The 22,133-nt window shown below is 38.7% G+C and overlaps 2 protein-coding genes across 2 annotated transcripts in view; one reads left to right on the forward strand and one right to left on the reverse strand.

The window, feature by feature from the left end:
• Window positions 1-1,384: 1,384 nt before the first annotated feature.
• Window positions 1,385-13,326, forward strand: txndc5 (thioredoxin domain containing 5). Its single transcript, XM_066646773.1, has 10 exons — window positions 1,385-1,648; window positions 2,963-3,115; window positions 4,808-4,913; window positions 5,307-5,403; window positions 6,899-7,014; window positions 7,249-7,335; window positions 8,715-8,864; window positions 10,078-10,160; window positions 10,827-10,956; window positions 12,100-13,326. The coding sequence occupies exons 1-10, from the start codon at window positions 1,461-1,463 to the stop codon at window positions 12,220-12,222; spliced, it is 1,233 nt and encodes a 410-aa protein (XP_066502870.1). The 5' UTR covers window positions 1,385-1,460; the 3' UTR covers window positions 12,223-13,326.
• Window positions 13,327-13,784: 458 nt separating this feature from the next.
• Window positions 13,785-22,133, reverse strand: part of bmp6 (bone morphogenetic protein 6) — a 52,277-nt gene continuing 43,928 nt past the window's right edge. The window contains exons 5-7 of the mRNA XM_066646769.1: window positions 15,788-15,864; window positions 15,514-15,624; window positions 13,785-14,900 (exon numbers count right to left, since the gene is read on the reverse strand). Coding sequence (XP_066502866.1) covers window positions 14,751-14,900; window positions 15,514-15,624; window positions 15,788-15,864 — 338 coding nt within the window. The 3' untranslated portion in view covers window positions 13,785-14,750. The remainder of the gene's footprint in view (window positions 14,901-15,513; window positions 15,625-15,787; window positions 15,865-22,133) is intronic.

A 22,133-nucleotide genomic window follows, 5' to 3' on the forward strand; every position in this document is an offset into this window, starting at 1 on the left:
ACAAATATATTTAAAGTTTAGATAAATTATTATAATATCTTATGAATATTTGGAAGCTGTGACCAACAAGCATCTTATTGGTTTCTGCGAGGAACAGGCCCACAGTGGATTGTGGGTAATTCCCTTCACAAAAGTGTCATCTGCTTCCACAAGTGTGTGTGTGTGTGTGTATATATCTCTGCTGGGGACTTACAGGAGGAGTGCATTAAGTGTGAATCTTTTGGCAATGGCAGGCTTTATCCAGGTAGTGTATAATGGATAAGGCAATATTTCTAACTGACTGTGAAGGAGTTATTCACATATTTTCAGGCACTGTTTGTGTGTACATTTCCTGAAAATCTTTGAACAATAAAATGCCATGTTTAATATAAAGAGTTATATTTATTTATAATTATTTGGAAGAGTGGTACAATGGCGCAGCAGGTTAGTGTCACAATCACACAACTCCAAGGACCTGGAGGTTGTGGGTTTGAGTCCAGCTCCGGGAGACTGTCTGTGAGGAGTTTGGTGTGTTCTCCCTGTGTCCGCGTGGGTTTCCTCTGGGTGCCCCGGTTTCCTCCCATGGTCCAAAAACACATGTTGGTTGGTGGATTTGCAACTCAAGTGTCGGTAGGTGAGTGAATGTGTGAGTATGTGTTGCCCTGTGATGGACTGGCACACCCCTTCAGGGTGTGTTCCTGCCTTGATTCACCCCATGATTCCAGGTAGGCTCCGGACCCTGAATTGGATAAGCGGTTTCAGATGATGAAATAATGAAAATAAATAAATAAATAAATAAAATAGTTGTACAAAAACTATTTTATACTTTGTATTTGTCCTTTCTGAATTTGATGTAAAATATATTTAAAATATAGATATCTGTGTCGCCACTGGCAGTATACTAGCCTGGATTTTACTTGGTATCAGATTGGAAGGAAAATGTGTAGTATCACACAACACTAGTCTTTTAAAGCCAGCATTCTGAGGCACTGAGGTATGTCTGAAATTAATGCTTAAAACCTTGCCTGCTTTCGGCTCTAAATACAAAACGAAATACAAAACTGTATTTCAACAAGCACTGTAGGTGTACATGTCGAAATATTTCTGCTTTTAAAGCCTGTCTGTAATGTGATTCAGTTCCAAACAGCTTAATTTAAAACAAATGCCTTCGAAGGCACTGACTTGAGAGAGGAAGACGACAAGTTATCGAGGTTGCTGCCTTCGGTTTCAGACACAGCCATATTTGGGTTCGGTCTGGGGATGTCCTATAAGGTACGCCGTACTCCATACATTATGAACAGGCCAGATAGTTGAGATAGTGGGCGTTCTGTGCACAGATCCGTAGCTCATAGGGATGGTATTGTCCTGTTACCGACTACAATCCACGTAGTTACCTACCTGCTGTAGTAAATCCTTACGGAAAGCGTGAGAAGAAATCTGATCGCATTCGCTGAGAATCTGTGGTTCCTGCAGACGGAGTCATGGCCACCTCAACCCTGAAAATTTCCCATGTGTTAATAAGTTTCCTTTATTTTGCTTTACTTTTGGGTGAAATAGTGTGTGATAACGAAACGAAGGAAGATGAGCACGCAAAGCACACGTACACAGTGGAAATGTTCAAGGAAGCTGTTTCAACTGCTCCACATTTCGTGATGTTCTACGCTCCGTGGTAAAGTTCCTCTTGAACTCCGCAGCAGCAGCCGGCAACCGGCGTTCACTATTCACTAATTACGCTAGCTTAGCTTGAGCTATGCTATGTAACATTTCCTATATTTGAATGGCTGTGCTTGGTTTGCCATTATATGTTTGACACATGATATTTAAGATTTTCTTTGTTTACTGCTGTTTATTCAGTGAGTTAAAGTGTATGTCCTAAGTTACCGCAGCTTTCCTGATAAAAGCTAACGGGTGCTAGCCCGTTTGCTAAACGTTTGAATAACCAGTTAACTACGAAACCAACGGTACGTTATTAACTGGTTTTCTGTTATGCCCGTGTTTGAAAGGGTATGAATGTCCACGGTAAATAGAAGTGTAAACTCAGAAACGTGTTTGTAGCACGTTTAGTGGACAGTAAAAGCTTCTAGCCGAGAGTTCAGTTGATCAGGTTTATGAAACTGAGCGACGTGGCAAACAGCAACACGGAGTAAAACTCCGACCAAGACACTTCAAGTTTGTCCGGACAAGACTCTCCTGTAACTCTGCGATCCTGTGCAAAATCCGAGGACTGCCCTTCAATTTGTCTCCAGACGAAATCGCGTTATAAGTTAATGAATAATAAAATAAATGAGGGGCAATGGAAGAAAAAAAAATCATGTGTGTGTGTGAGAATAAATGTTTCAGAAAATTACAAACAGACCCGTACAATTACATTTATTATCAGATACTCTACTTTCTTTTCCACCGTTTTCTGGAGATTGGCTTTACATTTTAAAGAAATGCAGGAATATTTTGACATATTTCCAAAGTTCAATCCTGCTTTTTTTTTTTTTTTGCTTTTCATGAGCCAAGTCATCTCAAGCATATTTTCTTTTTTCTGTTCAGGAAAAATAATGGAGCCTGATATTTAAAATATAGATATAAATATAAATTACCCAATGTGAAGGACATCTGCTGCATTCAAATAATGTATCTGCTAGTAAAGTAAAACTGGACAAAAATGCAGATGTGTGTTTTTACTGGAAGCCAACAATATGTTTAAAAATATAACTTAATCACTTTCAGGGTGTGTTCCTGCCTTGTGCCCAGTGATTTTGGGAAGGCTCCAGACAATGAATTAATTAATGTGTGTGGTGTGTGTTATATAATATGTATGTATTTATAAACTTTATTGCCAGTGCTAGTGGTGATAAGTATGGTAGAACAATAAATTACAACCTTATAGTTGCACCAAATGCCATATGAGACTCTCTTCCCAAGCCAGTCCAGTCAGGGGTTTTACATCTCTAACATGGCATCCTTTGCTTTTTTTTTTTTTCTTGTACAGGTGTGGTCACTGTCAGAGGCTGCAGAGCACCTGGAATGAGCTGGCAGATAAATACAACAGTATGGAGTCTCCCTTGGCTTATGTTGTAAAAGTTGACTGCACTAAGGACACAAAGTTTTGTTCAAGTGACCATGGAATTCGCGGATATCCCACGTAAGCGTGAAAGGCATATTGCTGATATGAAGTGAATGATTACTGTATTTGTTTAGAATGCCAATGATAACAGTAGTGTCTACAGGTGTGGTTAAGATCTGTCAGGTGAATGTCATGTGATTGCTGTGAAAGGCCATAGTTCCCTCTCTGCTTGTTCTTCCCTGAGTGATGTTTAACTCGGGGTTATTACTTCCATCCTCAGTATGTAGTGATGGGCACTTTTATACAGGCTGAGCTTATCCATGTTTTTAATTGTATACCACTTATTCATCTATGGCTGGCTGTTAATTGCACTTATGTTTCTCTCAATGTGGGCGCACAAATGTTTAATTGCCCAATAGTAGTAGTAGTAATATATTTAATTTATTTACCTCTTTTCAAGAATCCAAAATGTAACAAAGAACACAGCAGTAAAGACAATACAAAACAGCACACACCGTACTGAGGGTATATATTGGCCAGTGAACTGCAGTGAACCACAGGGTTAATAAAACTCATGCCAGACAGGGGCAGTCCAGCTGTCCAGAAAATGCAGAGTAGCAGCAGCAGCAGCAGCAGCAAGTATGCGCTTCCCTCCCCAGCCAAAATCAGCAGAGACAACAGCACTCATAGCACACCTTTGCACTCATAATAGCTACCATTATTCTAGCAAGGCTGTCTACAAAATGTTGTACCGTGGATGAGATCCCCTTGCTCAGTCTTAGTCGTAGTTCAACTCTCACGGTGTGCAATGGGGCTGAGGTCAGAGCTCTGTGCAACCAGTCAATTTCTTCCACACCAAATTCAATCAAACATGCCTTTATGGACCTTTGGGCACACTCATGCTGGAACAGAAAAAGGGACTTCCCCAAACTGTTTCCACCAAGCATACAATTGTCGTAATTGTCTTGGTATGCTGAAGCATTAAGGTTTCCATTCACTGGAGCTAAGCAGCCTAGGCTAACCCCTGGAAAAAGGTAGCAAAATAAACCCTCCTCCATTTAAAGGTTTTTAGTTGCCGAAACACAGTCAGGCTCTAACGCTAAACAGGTAACACTCTCCTTGTATTCGCCAAACCCAGACTCATCCTTCAGCCTGCCAGAGAGAGAAGCGTGTTTCATTACTACATATAACACATTTGCACTGCGCCAGAGTCCAGTGGCGGTATGCTTTACACAACTCCATCCAGCACTTGGCATTGTGCTTGGGGATATAAGGTTTACACATAGCTGCTCTATACAGCTCCTCTACTATTCTTTGATTCCCAGTGGAAACTAAGTTTTCAAGTTCATGCGCTTCATTTTTTTTGGTGAAACATGCCAAACATTTCAGAATTATGTATGTAATCTTCAGTGGAACCTGTTCCATGTTAGTTGAAAGATATATGTAAGCCTTTGCACTTGGCCACCCTGCCCTGTAATTTTACATGGTGTTTCTGTGGCTCCCAAACGCTTAATCCTTTCAGTAATATCACTCACAGTTGATTGTGGAATATCTAGGAGAGAATAATACCTTTCTCCATGTAGTTCATATTATTTTCATATAACAGTCTTAAAGGAGCAGTGACAAAAAACAGCCCATTGAATAATTATGACAGAGGATTATTTTTTTTTAATGAATATATGAATTGGTTGCCAGGTTACTTCATGTCACATACGATAACTCAAATACCTCTCCTGTTTGTGTGTGTGGATGTGGCTTGGTTATGTGTAGTTTGAAGCTGTTTAAACCTGAGCAGGAGGCAGTGAAATATCAGGGCCCAAGAGACCTACAATCCTTGGAGACCTGGATGCTCAAAACACTTCAGGAGGAGCCTGAGGTAATAAAAAGTGCTGTGAATGTGGTTATTGCCCCTTTAAAAAATAGACAGAATTTGTTATTTTTAAATGTAGTAACTCTTGTTTCCTTGAAACTGCTTTAACGCTGTTTAGTACCTACATGTTTCGTTTGGTATCAGAGGTATTTGTATCCAGAAATGTATTACTTACCTGTTCAGGAGAAAAATGCCCAACTCAGGATGTGTCTTGTAGTCATATTGGGCTCTAAGCTGTCTGCATTTTTCAAATATAGTACAACTTTTTGCTCTTGTTTGACTCCTTCTCTGTTCTTAGCATGGTCAGACACACTCCAGTGTTATCTCTGTTTTCTTGTTCATTTCAATGGCTGTAACACGTTAATATCTTTTCATTGCTGTTTTCTTTCTCTTTCCCAGGAGACTCAGAGTGAGCCAGAGCCCCCTAAAGTGCCAGAGCCAAAACATGGAATGTACGAGCTCACTGCCTCCAACTTTAAAGATCATATATCCAGAGGTATCAGACCCAGCAAAAAATATTCACTTTCATAAAGCCAACTTCTATCTATTGGTCAAGTTTAAGATGCTAAGATGATCATTTTGAGGGTAATAAATTACTCGTTTGTACATGGCTGAAGTTTAAGCAGCAGAAAGTTATACTCACTCTGTGAACTACCACAGAAACTCATGGAAGTCGAGTTGGTTACGTTTGTAGTCTCTCGCAGTTAGCGGTTTCTCTAATTTGGAGGTATTTCCACCTTCGGTAATCAAAAACAGCAAAAATAAGTCCCAATTGCCCACTTATGGAGCTGGAATAGATCAATATCCTCATTTAACTTTGTGCTTTTCAACATCCTAATGAATGTCTATCCTCATGAGGCAGAAACTTCAGACTCTAGTTGGGGAGCGATTATGTCACAGCTGTTCCCCACGCATTGCATGTGACCAGTGTTTATTTACCTCAGCGGCTAGCGGTGCCACAGCATTTTAGCTTGATGAATTCTAGTCTTCCTTTTTCTTTTGCGATTTTATTTATAGTTTTATTTTTCCTCTGAAAGAAGAGTGAAATAGATGGGAGTTCATGGATTTTCCTTCGTGGCTGATGAATGATTCCATGCCCCCTTAAAATATGGCCAGATTAAAGTATCTCAGTAGGCAGCATATTTAAGGTATCTCTTTATGTAGACAGCTCTCTAGATTTGGCACAGAGCCATTGATCTTTTAGTCATTTACTGACACTGGGACTTTGAAAACGCATTAAGCCAATTTCGAGCATGCAAAGAGACCTGAGAGCTAGCAAACGGTGAGGAAACGTCATCTGAATATTATAAGAAATGTTTTATGATTACACTCGAACGTCTCATTTTAATTTCTCATGTAAACTTATTGGTTTAGATATAAACACACAGTAGGCGATTCTCTCAGCTCCACTGTTCACAGGAACATTTGTAGTTCTACAGTTACAGACTGGAGTCCATCTTTTGCTCTGTATACATTACATACACACAGACCACCACAAGACCACCACAGATCAGATATGATTTAGGTGGTGGATTATTTTCAGTGCTGCAGTGACACTCATGGTGACACTGGTACAAATGGGTCAGAGACAGAAGAGCTGATCGAGGTTTTAAAGCCCAGATGGTCACTGCTGGACTGAAAGTCCACCAACTAAAAATATCCACCAAACAATAGAAACTTTGCACCAAACCTATGCAAGTGGGCAGTGTCTTTTGTGCACTGATGAAACTCCAGCAGCACTGCTGTGTCTGATTCACTCATACTAGCACAACACACATTAACACATCACCACCACATCAGTGTCAAATCATACCTGCTCTGTGGTGGTCCTATGGGTTCCTGACCATTGTAGAACATGCTGAAAGGGCAAAAATAAAGTATACACAACTACAAATGGGCTATAGACTGTAATTATAAAATGGGTATAATTATATGTATATACAGGACTTTGCGTGACTTTTATTGTATTATCAATGTTTTTCCTTTTGCAGGATCTCACTTTATAAAGTTCTTTGCCCCATGGTGTGGTCACTGTAAAGCTATGGCTCCTACATGGGAACAGCTTGCTACTACATTTGAACACTCAGATTTGGTCAAGATTGGCAAGGTGGGTGAAGTACAAAGATTTCCTTTTTTCACCTCTGCATGGTATCGACGTTTGTATTTAAAATATTGTGCTGTTTGTCTGTTATATATGTAAAAAAAAATTAATGCCTCTAAATTTATATCTGCCTAGTGATAAACATCCTCCCTAACTTTTTTGTTTGTTTAATTTGGTTATTATTATTATTATTTTTTTGCTTTGATCAGTGGCCTAAATTTGTTGTTTAACTTGTTACAGTTAGACTGCACTCAGCATTATGAGATATGCTCAGAAAACCAGGTGCGAGGCTACCCTACGCTGCTATTCTTTACTGATGGAGAGAAGGTAAGCACATATACAGATAAGCAGAACACTGAAATTGCTAGAGCTGTGACTAATTTTAAATATCTGAACACCCAGTCTCAGATCCGTTTGTGCAGGTAATAGACATAGACAACAGCCTTTAGTTGTAAAGCTAATACCACAAAATTTACTATAAAATTTCATATGAACCCTTAAATCATTTAAAATTCACTATATTTGCTTTAATAATCTCGAATGTGTGTCTTGGTTGAATCCGAATTCACAAATTTAATGCCAAAACGCATAACTGTTCATGCCTGGCATTTTAGTGTCTCCTGTGACTTTTTGTGATTGGACTTTTCACTAGAGGAGGGGATAAAGGTGAATTTTCACAAAAATGTTAATAGATATTTGCTACTCCACAGTGTCTAGTTCTTTTGCTGTGTAATAGAACACTTTTGTCAGTAATCAGTGGACCTCAGAGTGGCTGTATATTCTACTTAAAAGTGTATTGTTTGGACACACTGTATGATATATATTTAACCACTGAAAACCAAACCTAAATAAACAGACACGCAACATAATTAACCAATTTCCAGGCAGCAACACAACGTATTTTGATGAATCCTCTACTAAGGTGTACTCAAGCCTTGGTTGCCCTCACTCTGTTTTTAATGTTCAGGCCCGAGCATGCTTGTGTTATCAGAGTGTGGCTTTTATTTTGAATAAAGGTGATTTTTACACAGAACATTGGAGTTAATGACTGTACTTTGTGGCTTATTTGGAGTTGTGTTTTTGGCAATGACTCCGGGACCTCTCGTATGGCTTATAGATTTATTGATTATGCAGCACAGCAGTTTCCCTTTGCAGTGGTAGTGCACATATAAGATTATATTTTTAAAGGCAAGTAGTTGCAAATTTTACCAGATACTTTGGCAAACACTTCCAGCAAACACTGAACCTCAGCAGTAGACCAGGATGGTTGCTGCCATGTGTTCTTACGGTGAGTGTTGCAGCATTGACATCATGTTCAATTTCAGTATGGTACAGAGCACCCACACTATTCAGACGAACTGGGAATTGGCTGTCAAGCACGCCCTGGCAATGTACAGATTGCCTAGTATGAATTATTGTTAATTATAGCTAAACATCTCTGAAGCTAAAAGCCTCAACTCTCAAGCCTACATGGCTCCATACCTCTGGCCCAAGTGTTCCCTAGGACAGTAACTTCAATGATGCTAAACTATTTGGAATATAACATTTTAAGTTTGTGTATTTTGTGTTTATTAAGCCAAAGTACTATTTGTTCACAAGCTTCAAAGAATTGTTCTATTTCAGTGGCAAATGAAAATGCTTATTACAGTGTTCAGTACTATCCTTTGCAGCTATATGTGAAACATGTTTCTTGTGTTTGTTTTAAGGTTGATCAGTACAGAGGAAAACGGGATTTGGAGTCATTTAAGGAATTTGTTGATAATCACTTAGCAGCTGCTTCTTCTAAGGATGAGCCTGCTGCAGAGGACGCAAAGGCCAATGAAATACCTGAGAGCAAAGAGCCTCCTAAAGAAGAGGTATGGAATGCCTGAGAGAGAAAAATGCTTTACAGGATTTTTATTTGTCTTAGAGTGACCCCCCCCCCCCAAATCTTCAAGCGTTATGCATGTTATAGAACAGAAAGCAGAAGCTAAGATGCAACACATGTAAAACTTGGTTTAACAAGTGCAATGCAAAAAGATAAAATAAGAATAAATGCTGTCTATTCATGTCAGCCGTATAGATCTTGCATGAGTCACAGGCATGTCTGAACCACCAGTCTATGTGTTTGAAGGGGAAATGGGAGGAGAAGCGCTCATATACACATGCATTCAACACACTTTTTACTTTTTAATTTCCCAGAACATCATAGCAAAGCACACACACAGTGTCCTTTTCATTTTTGACTTTCCACATGAAGCTTTTTATATATCTGTTCAGATAGTGCTGACGCTTGGAAGGATTTTTTTCTCATTCTCATCGGTTTTATGCATGGCCACCTAAAGCTTCTCTTGTAGAAAATGACCCACTTGTTGTTGACTCCTCTGAACTTTTTCCTGGAGACACTATTCCATCTTTTTCTCAAACTTATGCATTCAATTCTTTTTTTTTTTTAATAAAGTGGGAAAGATCTGAGTTTGCAATATATATATATATATATATAATAAAAACTATTCAGTTTCATACCACTGGCTTCAACAGTGTTATGAATAGATAATAATAATGCCTCCTCCGAGCTTTGATTAATCAGTGAGTGCATGAAAAGTTGTTTGAACTGTGTGATTGTCATCAGTCTGTAGTCATGAATCTGCATCCCAGAAGTGCAGTAGCAATTATGGGCAGGCTAGCTATTTCCTCCTCCTGGTGCAAGTGTGTGTGTGTGTGTGTGTGTTTATTTATATTATGGGTTTTTAACATGGTCTTAACAAGATTCTTTTTTTTTCCTTTTTGCTGTTGTGGAAAATTTAGACTAAATCCGTGGAATTTCTGTGGTTTGTTACTTAATGTGTAGTGAGTTTTGTACGTGGCATGCTATATAAAGCAAATAATATGAGGACAGGCTGTTTATACTAGAAGCCTTCAATTATTTTCAGTTCCTTTCTCTAGATTTATAATCTAGAGAAAGATTATAGTTTAGATTTATAAGAAGTTGGTGAAGGAATTGCAAGGCCACTTAAGAAATGTAACCTTGGGTCAATGCGAACATAGTTATAGCTTGTTTAATGTATTTCTTTCCTTTCTTACTTCCAGTCCAATGTTGTGGTCCTCACTGAAAGCAACTTTGATGACGTTGTTGCCAGAGGTCTTACATTTGTCAAGTTTTATGCTCCATGGTAAGTGCTTCACAAATGCATTTATTTATGGGTAAAAACTCTTTGCTTTAATACTTCGTCAATGACAGTGACTACAAACGTTCTCAAATTTTATTTAATTTTTACCTGTTGCAGTACACTCCCCATGAGGTTATAGAGACTAGAGATTGCTCAAATTTAGGTTTTCTGTCATGTCATTTCAGAATCTTAAGGCTTCAAGAAAAATCAGAAATTTAGGTGGTTTTGTTTAAAGAAAAATGACGTGCGCTATTTAAAGAAACCAACCCCGAATTATAAGATGATTCATATTTCTTAATCATCAAATGTGACTGATTCAAGTACTACTTTAGTTCCTTGTAAAATGAGCCACCTGTCTCTGACTGGAGTTAACAGTTTCCTGGGTTCTACTGAAATCTGTTTTAAAATATAACAATGGCCAAGAACCTCAGCACATTTTTCACTTTGCAGAAACAGCTAGGCTGTGTGCAGAATGGCGGGTTTCAGTAAATTCTCCTTTAAAAGATAATGAGCCACTGCTCAGCCCAATTCAAGCACACAGACATGAACAGTGAGCAAACAGAACCACTTGATTTTAGCCATTTTTACTATGTCCTCTTTCTTTTCCATTCCCATTTTCTATCACTTGTCCCATTTAAAGATTCTGATGCTTTGTTGGGTGTGTTGAAGGTGTGGGCATTGTAAGAACCTGGCTCCTGTGTGGGAGGACCTCTCTAAGAAGGAGTTTCCTGGCTTGACTGCTGTACAGATTGCCAAAGTGGATTGCACTGTTGAGAGAACACTTTGCAACAGATTCTCAGTGAGTAACTTACCACTGATATATATTTAGCTAAGATATTTAAAGGTAACCTAGAAAAGAAATATCACTTATGTATTATGGAAAGATCAGACCATACACGTGGAGAACTCGAGTACTGAGTTTAATGTTTTCTGTGATTGAGGTACTAGATTAATTTTCCATTACAAGTGCAAGGTACATAGTAAACGTGTTAGTTCTGTGGTCCCCAGATACCTGTTGCTTATAAAACACTAACATCCCTTTATCTATTGGCTATAATATATAAAAGTTTGGTTATCCATTATGTGAGAAAAACAATGTGTAACAATAGAATGTTGTTGCAGATTGATGTAAACTCATCTCAAAATCACCCTTCTATGTTTACTACAGTCCCATTTAAGGCTGATTTATGCTTAACGCAGAGCCTACGCCATAGTGAGCGTTTATGCTTGTGCTTTGGTGTGTGTGTGATTCTGTAGTTACACTGCCACCCTAGGGCTGAATCTCAAACTTCTTTCTCTACACTGTGTAGTACACAATTTAGTGGTCTAGTAGTATTAGATTTATAAATCTTTAAAGTGCATTATTTACGGAGTAGGGTGCTGATTGAGATAGAGCAGAGTTTACATGAGGTGCCATGAAAGAAACCCGAAGCTGGCACTTATTTCCCGTTTGGTCCCCACTTCTCATGGCGAGATCAAAGTCCATATTTTTCCTTTGTTCAACTTTTTCATTTGTTCTGTGACGTCCGAACCAATGTGTGAAGAAATCTCTGGTGGTGATTTAGCTGCCGTCTGTAGTTTGGAGAAGAAGGGTTAATTTCAGGATTTTATCAGTCCAACTGAATCCAGTCACAGAGGTTGCAAAGTTGCTTTTCTGGAGACGTGCGCGTCAGGCTGCGGTGGTAGGATTTACATTGACACATTGTGTATGGCGTAGGATTGACACAGAACAATATATTGGGCTTTAGTCTGACCTAATCTGTGGAAATCTTCTACTCATAGCTACAAATTGAATCTCTTCTGTAAAACCATTAGTTTAGAGCTATATTCATTGTGGAGGGCTGTCTGTCATTGAATTTGTCCAGGTATTGAACTGTACTCATTTCCTCTGTGTAACATATCAATTCTGTTTCTTGTTCTTTTGTTTTTTTGCCTGATCTAGGTCCATGGATACCCAACGCTGTTGATGTTCAATGCAGGCAAGCAGGGGCAGGAGCATAATGGAGGGCGGGACCTGGAGAGTCTGCACAGCTTCGTAATGAAGTATGCCAGAGATGAACTGTAGCTCTGCCTACATTACTCACTATCCCCTTCTGTTTTCTGTTTCCCCCAGCAGTGCGTGTTTCTCCGTCACTGAAAACCCTGACAGCTTTCCCTGTTTCCACACTTACCCAAAGTCTTTTGAGTAAGGGCAATCACTACCATTTATCCATGGATGAAATGTGAATGTATTTGCTTACCACCAAGTCCTTGTCACTTTGTGGACCAATGAGAGAAAATGGTACTAATGACTGGTAACCCTTTTTCCAGTTATAGAAATTGCCAGCATTTTTTTTCCCCTTCCTTTATTCTTTTTTTTTTTCCATTAAACTTATCAACACAAGGGGAGATATGCATTATAGTTAACCTTTTTCACCATGTTCTGAACACCAATATAGAGGGTATTGCACCATGAAAGGAACTATTTTACGTGAAATTATCCATTGCTTTTTAAGGCTTGGTTTGGCCTTCATGTTTACGGTGTTAGGTAAGTTCATTTTTTTACTGTAAAAAGAGAATTGTGTGACTTGGCTCTCAGGGAGAACATTTTTTAACTATAAAGTAAAATCCGTATGTTACTCCTTTTTGCCTTTTGTCTTCTCCTAACACAGTGTTGATCAGATCTGTACCCTAAACTCATACATGCTTAACTCTAAACGTAAAAACTGCACTTTTTTCCATGTGTATGTATTTTTTTAGTTTTACGAGTTTCCTCAACTGGGACCATGTTCAACCAAGTCAGTGTTGGCTTTGAATTATCCTCAGTAAAAAAATAAAGTACAGTGGATTTTAGTGGATGGAAACTACAACTAGCAGCTTCTTTTAAAATTGACTCCAGAATCAAGTGATCTGACATTAGTACTGAACTACAAGCACTGTAGGCAGCTAGTTGTAGTTTTTTAAAAAAAAGGCTGCTGGTAGTTTAGAGTTTTTCTTTGTGATCATGTTTTTTTTCATGTGTGATCTTGTAGTAGAGCTGAATCAAAGCATGTTTTCTCTCCCTTCTGTTTCATTCTCCTTGTGGTGTATTCTTCTAATTTTTTAAGAGAATGAAGTGTAACAAACATTCAGAGGAAAGCAGCATTTTCAACAAAGTGTTTATGGAAGGCACATGGTCCAGGCAGACCACAATGAAAAGCAGTATTTCTTTTTTTTTTTTCTTTTTCTTTTTCTTCTATTACTACTTCCTCCCCCCGCCCCATTTTGTGGTTTAAACACTGCCTGAAGATTGTTGTACAAAATGAAAACATTAAAATTTGTATTACAAATTTCATAATAAAAATTTTCCCCAAAAATGGTTCTCAGGATTACTTAATGCCCTTTAAATTTAGATGTATAGAGGTATAATAAATAACCTAGAAAATATACAAGTATTTACATACAGACATCTAGACATATAAGAAATATGTAAACAGCATTTTACTAGAGGTATATTACTGTGTGGCTGGTTGCAAAAAACAGTTCTGTTTGCAATATCTTAGTAGAATTTTTGTATGTACCTTCGCACAATACTTACAGTCAAATACGACTGTGCAAAATGCAGCTGCATATAAAACATTAGACAGCCAAAATCACAAACAGCAAATGACATGAAATGGCTGGAATACCAGAGACTCATTAAGGAAAAGTGAAAAAGCTGCTTTTGGAAGTAGTTCTGCTGACGAGGTGACGTTAAATGTGACATTGTGCTATGTTTCTGATATCTTAGCTGTAAGATAGCCAAAGGCAAGGTGCTGCATTGAAAATGTATAGGTTTGTGTGGTATTGCTAATAAGGCTAACAGAGAAGAACAGTTCTGTCATCAGCTCTTGAGAATAACTGTTGTTTTGTTTGGGTTTCTTTGACGACTGACCACTATTTCTGGCTGGCTGTGGCAAACCACGGGTAGCGTAGAGCAAATATTGAGAGAATAAAAATAAGTTGTTTTATTAAGGCCTAAAAAGATTTCAATCATGTTCAGCTGTTGTATTTTGGAAGGACTGAGCAACTGTATAAAACATACAAAAGAAGAAAAAATATATCTAGATCTCTGTTATGTGGCTGTATCAGGACATGATTAGATTTTTGACTCTGGTGTTAAAATCAAGCTTTGGTTAGTCAAATACAGAATAAATACTTTTTTATAAAACGTAGAAATTAATTTTGCTGGTATACTCAGTGACAGTTCACTGTTCTAGGCACTGGCTCTGTTTTCAGATATCACTGTACATATTTTCTGGACTAAGGATTAGAACCCAGTACATGAGAACTGACTGTGCAAACAGGAAGGGGGGTGGAGCGGGAAGCAGCACATTCCTCACCAAGTCCTTAATAATCCCACATCCAGTACAGCCAGGGTGAGAAGAGGAATGTGCATGTGCACTCATACACAATCAGTTTATCCTCAAATGTGTAATAACGTTCAGAGTTTCACACCTCAGGCAATTGGTTTTATACTTTCACACACACACACACACCATCCTCTTGTTAAAGGTTTCTCCTTATACACACTTTCTGAGCTGCAGCCACTGGGCAGTGGGGGAAAGGGGGTAAGCAAGAGTGACATCCTTAGGGTCAGTGACAGCCGCAGGCACGCACCACCATGTTCTTGTACTTTTTCAGTATAACGTTGGAGTTGTCATCAAAGTACAGCACAGAAATCGCGTGCAGCTTGGTGGGGGCACAGCAAGGCTTTGGGACATTTGCAGGATTCATCAGGTGGACCTAGAAGGCAAGAAGAAGAGAGGAGCTGAACATGTGTTTTTATACATTATACTTTGACAATTCTTTGTGAGTGATTACTGGTACTTTTAAAGGCAATCTTCAAGATTAATCAAAAAACACTGTTTATAAAATTCACCATTTGCTAATGTGCTTTACAGTGACAGTAAACTGGTAAAGAAAAATGGTGTTATAGCTTCGTCTCTTTGCTTACGGCAGAAAAAGGGCAAGGAACCCACTCTAAATTTGGAACTACCTGAAAGTAAACACAAACCAAAGATGCTACAAATCTAAACTCGATTTACAAATGAGTTTCTGTGGTAATTTTAAACAGTGAATAAAAACATACAGACAAGTTAAACTTCAGCCACATACAAACAACTGTCATTTTTCTCCTCAAACATACTGTTTCATCTTAAAAGACGTGGAGCTTCTGAACGTAAACAAACCAGAGGGAACTGCAGTTCCCAGTTAGTTCTGGGATGTTAAATCCCAACCCTCCATGCTAAATAATTTCACCTACTATTAGGTTATCAGCCCCTTCTAGCATTCTATTTTTTATTTACTTTTTGGCTGTTCAGTGTATTTTGCAAAGTAATACTTTTCCATAGCTCACCAGTGTCTGTACAATAGCATGATTTGTAGCATTCATATGAGCATTCAGTGGGAACGAGCACTCGCCGTCACAGTAGTTGGCTGCATAGCCTTCAGGTGCAATGATCCAGTCCTGGCAACAAAGACACACATTGTACAATATGAGTTAGAGTTCAATGTGAAAACAGTCTAAAAGTTGACTTCAAGCAAATTATGGCATGACCAAACTACTGCATGTATTCATGCTAGTCACAAGCCTGCATTTGTGTGCTAATAGAGTAGATCTATGTTCTCACCTGCCAGCCCAGCTCTCTGAAGCTAACATATAGCTCATGTTTTCTGCATGCCGTCTTCTGATCACTGCTGTTATAATCTGTGAGAGAAGAAAGAGGTGTAAAGTCCTTCATTAACTCCCAAACCAGATGTTACACTCTTTCAACCACAGAAGGAAGAGACTTGTCATAAGTTCCAGCAGTTGGTGCAGTTTAATTCCAGAAGCTCAGATCATATCACTCTCCCATTCACATACCCTAGATTCTACCCCAGTGCCTTATTTTTTTCAACTAACTCCGTAGAAATAAACACTAATTGATTTGTACTTGGGCGACATGGTGGTGCAGCAGGTAGTATCACAGTCAAACAGATCCAGGGACCTGGAGGTTGTGGGTTCAAATCCTGCACCGGGTGACTGTCTGTGAAGATTTTGGTGTGTTCTCCTTGTGTCCGCATGGGTTTGCTCCGGTTGGTAGGTGGATTGGCGACTCAAAAAGTATTCATAGTGTAGCAATATTTTTACTTGTGGGTTTAGGCTACTCTTCAGTCATCTGACAATAACCCAGTATTCTCCCAAAAAATTCAGATTTTGGACTAGTGTGCCATATCTTATCCACAAACGGCCCAGTGTTGCTGTTGGTTTTTGTTCCAACCAACCAGAAGGTCACATGATCAGTTGTTTTACTAAGACCAACTAATTAAAGGGGTGAAATCAGGTGTGCTCTGGCCTGAATGGACTACCTGCCCCTTGTGGATAAGGTTGTCCACCCCTGGCCTAGAGTCAGTAAATAACTGGATGAGGGACAGCTTCCTTTAACTAAACAAAGAAAGGATAGAGGTGATTTTGTTTGGCAGTAAGAAGCAAAGACTTGAGGTCACTGTTAAGCTTAACAACAGAGCTCTAAAGGCTAAAGACAAGGTCAGCAATCTTGGTGTAATAATGGAATCAGACCTGAACTTTATCGGCCAAATAAAGGCAATAACAAAACCTGCCTTTTGCACATCACTCCTGTTCTCAGGTCACCTCACTGGCTGCCAATTAAAACAGGATTTTAAAATGCTATTAATTGTTTAGAAATCAATAAACTGCCTTGGCCCAAAATATATTTTAGATCTGCTTTAAGTGTATGAACCCAGTAGGCCCCTTGGATCACTCTGGACTGGTCAGCTAGTAGTGCTCCAGGTCAGAACCATACAGGGAGTGGCCGTTTTCACTTCATCTATGTCTATAATTTTTTACATCTCTAATTTATTGTATTTCTTTTATGCACTGCTTTAATTTAAACAGCTTATGTGGCACAGTGGTGCAGCAGGTAGTGTCGCAGTCACACAGCTCCAGGGACCTGGAGGTTGTGGGTTCGAGTCCTGCTCTTGGTGACTGACTGTGAGGAGTGTGGTGTGTTCTCCCCATGTCTGCGTGGGTTTCCTCCCACGGTCCAAAAACACACATTGGTAGGTGGATTGGCGACTCAGAAATGTCTGTGTGTGTCGCCCTGTGAAGGATTGGCGCCCCCTCCAGGGTGTATTCCTGCCTTGCACCCAATGATTCCAGGTACGCTCTGGACCCACCGTGACCCTGAACTGGATAAGCGCTTACAGATAATGAAAGAATTAAACAGTTTCTGTTGTCTTTTAAAATTTTATTTCTGCTGTAATTATTTCTGCACTTTTATGTAAAACACTTTGGATTGACATTGTGTGGAAATGTGCTCTATAAATAAACTTGCCTTGCCTAAAGCTGCACATAGTGTAAATCTACCATTAAGGGTACGACAGTCAAGTTGTGTTCTCTATAGGTACATTACATTCTCTACTCTAGAAGTAGAGGTCAAATCTTTATTATAGAACTGTGTAAAACAAAATAAGTCCTGACACAATTGAAACATATGTTCAACTATAAAGAGGCAAAAGGATTTCCGTATTAAAAGAGATGAGAATTCTTGTGTTGCTCCATTTCCAGATGTATATCAATCAGCATGTGAAGATTATTTTCCTGTGCAGTGGGCAGTGGTTTAATGATTTCCCTATAGCAGTGCTCTCACGACTGATGACAAGGGGTTAAGAACAGTATGACAAGCAGGTACTCGTGAGTGTTCAGAGCAAAAGATCATGCTTTTTCTCCTCTGACACCTACTTTCCACTGACATTCATATTTTTTCTTCTTTTGTATTCACAACTGGACAACAACAGTTTTGTGCTAATAACTGACGATGGATAGTCTGAAAGGGTTATTTGAAATGGTCCAAAATTACAAAAACATTTAAAGGTAAAGGGGAACCCATGGCCAGCTTGCATTCTAGCAGGGTGCCAAAGTTGTGAGTGAGTAACCCACTTCTGATGATGTATGTTTAAGGTAATGGGTACTTTTGTAAAATCATCTACGCAAGTATATAGATTTTTGGAGTTGGGATGTTTGAAATGTCAGTTCTTTCCCCCAGTAGCAGGAAGCTGCACACAGTTACCATAATTGTACGTTACATTTGCATGATACATAATGTATGAGACTCGAGGATATAGTGCTGCAATGCACAATACTACAGTAACACAACAAATATATTAACAGTAGGTGCAGTTGGTAATAAATATACTTTAAAATTGCACCCTCAAAGTCATTACAATAATTTACTGACCTAAAATATGGAGAACAGAGCCTCTGTCTTTTCTACTCCAGGCTCAGCACTGCAGAAACTGCACTATGAGACTTTTGGGGGAAGGTAGGAAAACATGCTCCCATCCCTCCCCTCTCCTCCTTTATTTCAAGACAGTGCTGTAAACGTGAATTACATGCTGCAGCAATAGAAATAAAACCCTACATTTCAGACTAGAAATCAAAAGTTTGAGAGAGAGAGAGTGAGAGAGAGAGAGAGAGGGCATGACATATTTCCTGTTATTCTATGTCACCACCCAAGTAGGAACATATCAATATGAGCTGTACAATATGTGGAGCTTCCACAGCAATAGCACAAATATGGCACTGGGTTATTGTCAGGTGTGTTACTTGTTAAGATTATGAATATATAAAAAGTGTGCACAGGGGTTTGCCCCCAAACATTTTTTACAAATAAAATGGTAAAAAAAATGGTTGCTAATGGAAACTGTACAACTAATAAGGACACATCACACACCTAGACCATAACCTTTGGAGTTGAAACAGTGACTACATCTAAAAAAAAATGATAGCAGATAATCATTTGACAGTTGAAGAAGATGAAGAAGAAATATATAAATGTAATAATAATATACAGTAGTTGCACATTGCTTAACATAGCTTTGCAATGCATAAAAATAATACAAAATAATAAGAGTATTTGATTCTACATCTTTTTCAGATGGTCATTGTGATGGTTGGTACTGTACCGTCAGCCATCAGCAGGAAGACATGGTGGAGTTGGGTCCTAAAACTCCAATTCCCATAATTCCGGGCCGTGATCAGTGCCAACCAGCCACAGCTGTGTAGCACTCTATAAAAACCAGCCTGAAGTCTCACTCTTTGTCACACCTTAGGTGTGACAAAGAAAAAAAAAAATAAATAAAATAAAAAATTAAAGGAAGGAGAAGCGGGCTAAACTGTGCTCAGTCCGTTCTGATTTTTGAGTGTTTTGAATTTCCCTTTTTTATTATTTCAAAAAGCTATCTTTTGTTTGTAAAACCAATTGTGGTGTTTGCTTTGTTCTTTTTCCCACTTTTTTTACACCTCTTTTGAAGTAGTTTTTCCATTCATATCCTCACTCTCTCTGCTGAGTATAGGGTGGGGGTTCAAATCCTATCTGACACATACTTCACCACAGTTAGGAGTCACTAAATAATGATTCTGTTCTGATCAGCTACTTTAAAAAATTATACAAAAACTCTTATATATGAAAAATCTCATTCTGCTCTGTGTTTGGATGCGCCACCCTTCCCACCTGTAACAGTCAAGTTTTACACAGGTTATATAAGCTTATGGGACCCTACAGTAGTCATTATTTTATTTTTTATAACATATCTCTGTTGCTTTGGTGAAATTTAAGTGGGAAACCATTTCCTGGAAAAACAGATGGAGAATCATTTTATTTTGTGAGGTTTCATGGTTTTTACATTTGTGTATAGCTAGGTCTGATAACTCCTTCTGTAGGTTTTAAGAAGACCATTTCAAACAATTCAAATAGCCTGGTCTGATTGTGTACTGTGTGTTTGAATACAGCTTTTTCATAGGTTGTTGAGTTTCCACGTAGCAACCAACTACTTACTCATTTTCAGGAATACATCCTTCTAATGTAATGATTACATAAATATCCTAGTGACACTCAGTCAACCAGATGGGACAACATAACAACCTGGAAAGATGTTAACCAAGCAACAGCCTAGCAACCAACTGGAACACAACACCAGGCATTTGAAATAGTGTAGCAACCACCCTAAGAACCTGAAACAACTGAAATACTGTCCATAGAAAAACCCTAGCAACTTCCAGAGCAACCACCTGTAATCAATTAGCAAGCACAAGAAATACCCTAGGAACTGCCTTAGCAACCTGAAACACAAACGACAAAATAGGAACACTCTTACAACAGCACAACACACACTTATCAATGTATTAGCAAACCATTAGAAACAGCTTAGCAAAACCATGACAAGAAGTTGAGGCAGTATCGGTGAACATAACTTATTACCTTTTTAAGTTATCACAGCGGTACACATGAGGGAGAAAACCACAACATCTCCAGTCTTACACATCATTTGTCTGGAAACAAATTCATTGTCTGTATCCAGTTCAGGGCCTGGAGTCTGCCTGGAATCACTAGGCGCAGGGTGACACACATTCACTCACACCTAACCCTAACACACCTGGAGTTCCTCCTCATTCAGCTTTTAAACTAGATACTCCAAACCTGGCAGGATTGTAGATAAAATGCCTAAATGCTGTGCCTGAGTTTTAATCCAGTGTACAGTTTCCGTACAACATAAGTTCAAATACTGTATAGTTTCCCATAGGAAATGACTGGATACATGATGATTGATTTAAACTATCACCAATGGACATTTTGTCCTTTGTATCTCTCACATAGACACATTAGAAACCAAACTGGATACAGCATGTCCTACTCCTAAAATTATAATCACAACTGCTTCTGGACTGCTTTATTTCTCAGGCAGAATCTACTGCTGATGAGCTGCAATCACACTTATAGTTTCTGCAGGAACTGCACTCTGTACTTCAAGCTGTAATTTCAGTATAATTATCCAGACATCTGAGTATGTACCGTCATTTTTCTCAGAATAAATATACAGCATTCTCTACCTCCCCCGAGAGTGTCCTAGAACTACTAATACCCCTACATTGGGTACGCCATAGTTTAGAGCAGTGTTTCTTTAACTGTGGTGCGTATACCATTGGTGGTACGTGAAGCATCAAGAGATGGTAAGCCAAATGACCTTGAAAAACTTACTACTTAATTAAGGAATTTATTAATAAAGTTTGTGTTGAGGTGAAGGTTAGTTTAAAATAGTTTAACTGTATGAATCTTACCATTATTAGCCAAAATAATTACCTACTACTAAGAGGTTGTATTAAACAGATAATTGGTTGATAAATAGAACTTAAACGTGCACTATCCAACATTGTCAACATTTATACAGCAGCAAATGACTAAATTTTGTAAAAAAAAAAAAGTGTGTGTGTGTGTAGTAAAGACGATCTAAGCAGAGAAAGAAGTAACACGCCTACTGTTCTCAGCCCCTTGTTTTCACTAATGGGGTGAATGCATGTGCACATTAGTCCTGCCCTGTAGATAATTTAGCTTTCCCCATGTTTGCAAGATGGTGGATTGCAGTGTGAAAGTTTTAGGAGAGAGTGACTGTCTAAATATTCCTCCACTGAGGAAACACACACGTACTTCAGGAACAATGGCCACTGTTCTAAACAGTGCCCTACTTCCCAAATAGTGCACTCTACATATTTATAAGAGTAATACCACTGCATTGTGTACTCCGTAGTTTAGAGCAGTGGTTCACACACACTGTGGTATGTGAAGCAGCAAGACGTGGTATGCCAAATGACCTTGAAATATGTATTTCTTAATTAAGCAATTTATTAAAATATGGAAGTTTTTGTGTATAATGTTTTATAGTTTTAATAATTATGCTTTAATGAAATTCACTTGTGTTAATAATTACATCGGGGGCTTCGTATAAACCGCAGTTCATTATGTCTGTAATCCATGTAAAGAAATCCCAGTTTTTGCTGCGTACTGGACATAAGCAAAAGGCTAGAGACATTCATTCATTATCTGTAAGCGCTTATCCAGTTCAGGGTCACAGTGGGTCTGAAACCTATCCAGAATCACTGGGCACAAGGCAGGAACACACCCTGGAGGGGGCGCCAGTCCT

This window comes from Hoplias malabaricus, chromosome 1 (genome assembly GCF_029633855.1).
Source record: "Hoplias malabaricus isolate fHopMal1 chromosome 1, fHopMal1.hap1, whole genome shotgun sequence".
In the NCBI taxonomy this organism is placed as follows: Eukaryota; Metazoa; Chordata; class Actinopteri; order Characiformes; family Erythrinidae; genus Hoplias; species Hoplias malabaricus.

Excerpts from the sequence above, each read along its gene's own strand:
- txndc5 (XM_066646773.1), top strand. The coding sequence starts at position 1,461 with ATGGCCACCTCAACCCTGAAAATTTCCCATGTGTTAATAAGTTTCCTT. Across the intron at positions 1,649-2,962 it reads GTGATGTTCTACGCTCCGTG|GTGTGGTCACTGTCAGAGGC; the intron begins GTAAAGTTCCTC and ends TTTCTTGTACAG. Across the intron at positions 4,914-5,306 it reads CACTTCAGGAGGAGCCTGAG|GAGACTCAGAGTGAGCCAGA; the intron begins GTAATAAAAAGT and ends TCTCTTTCCCAG.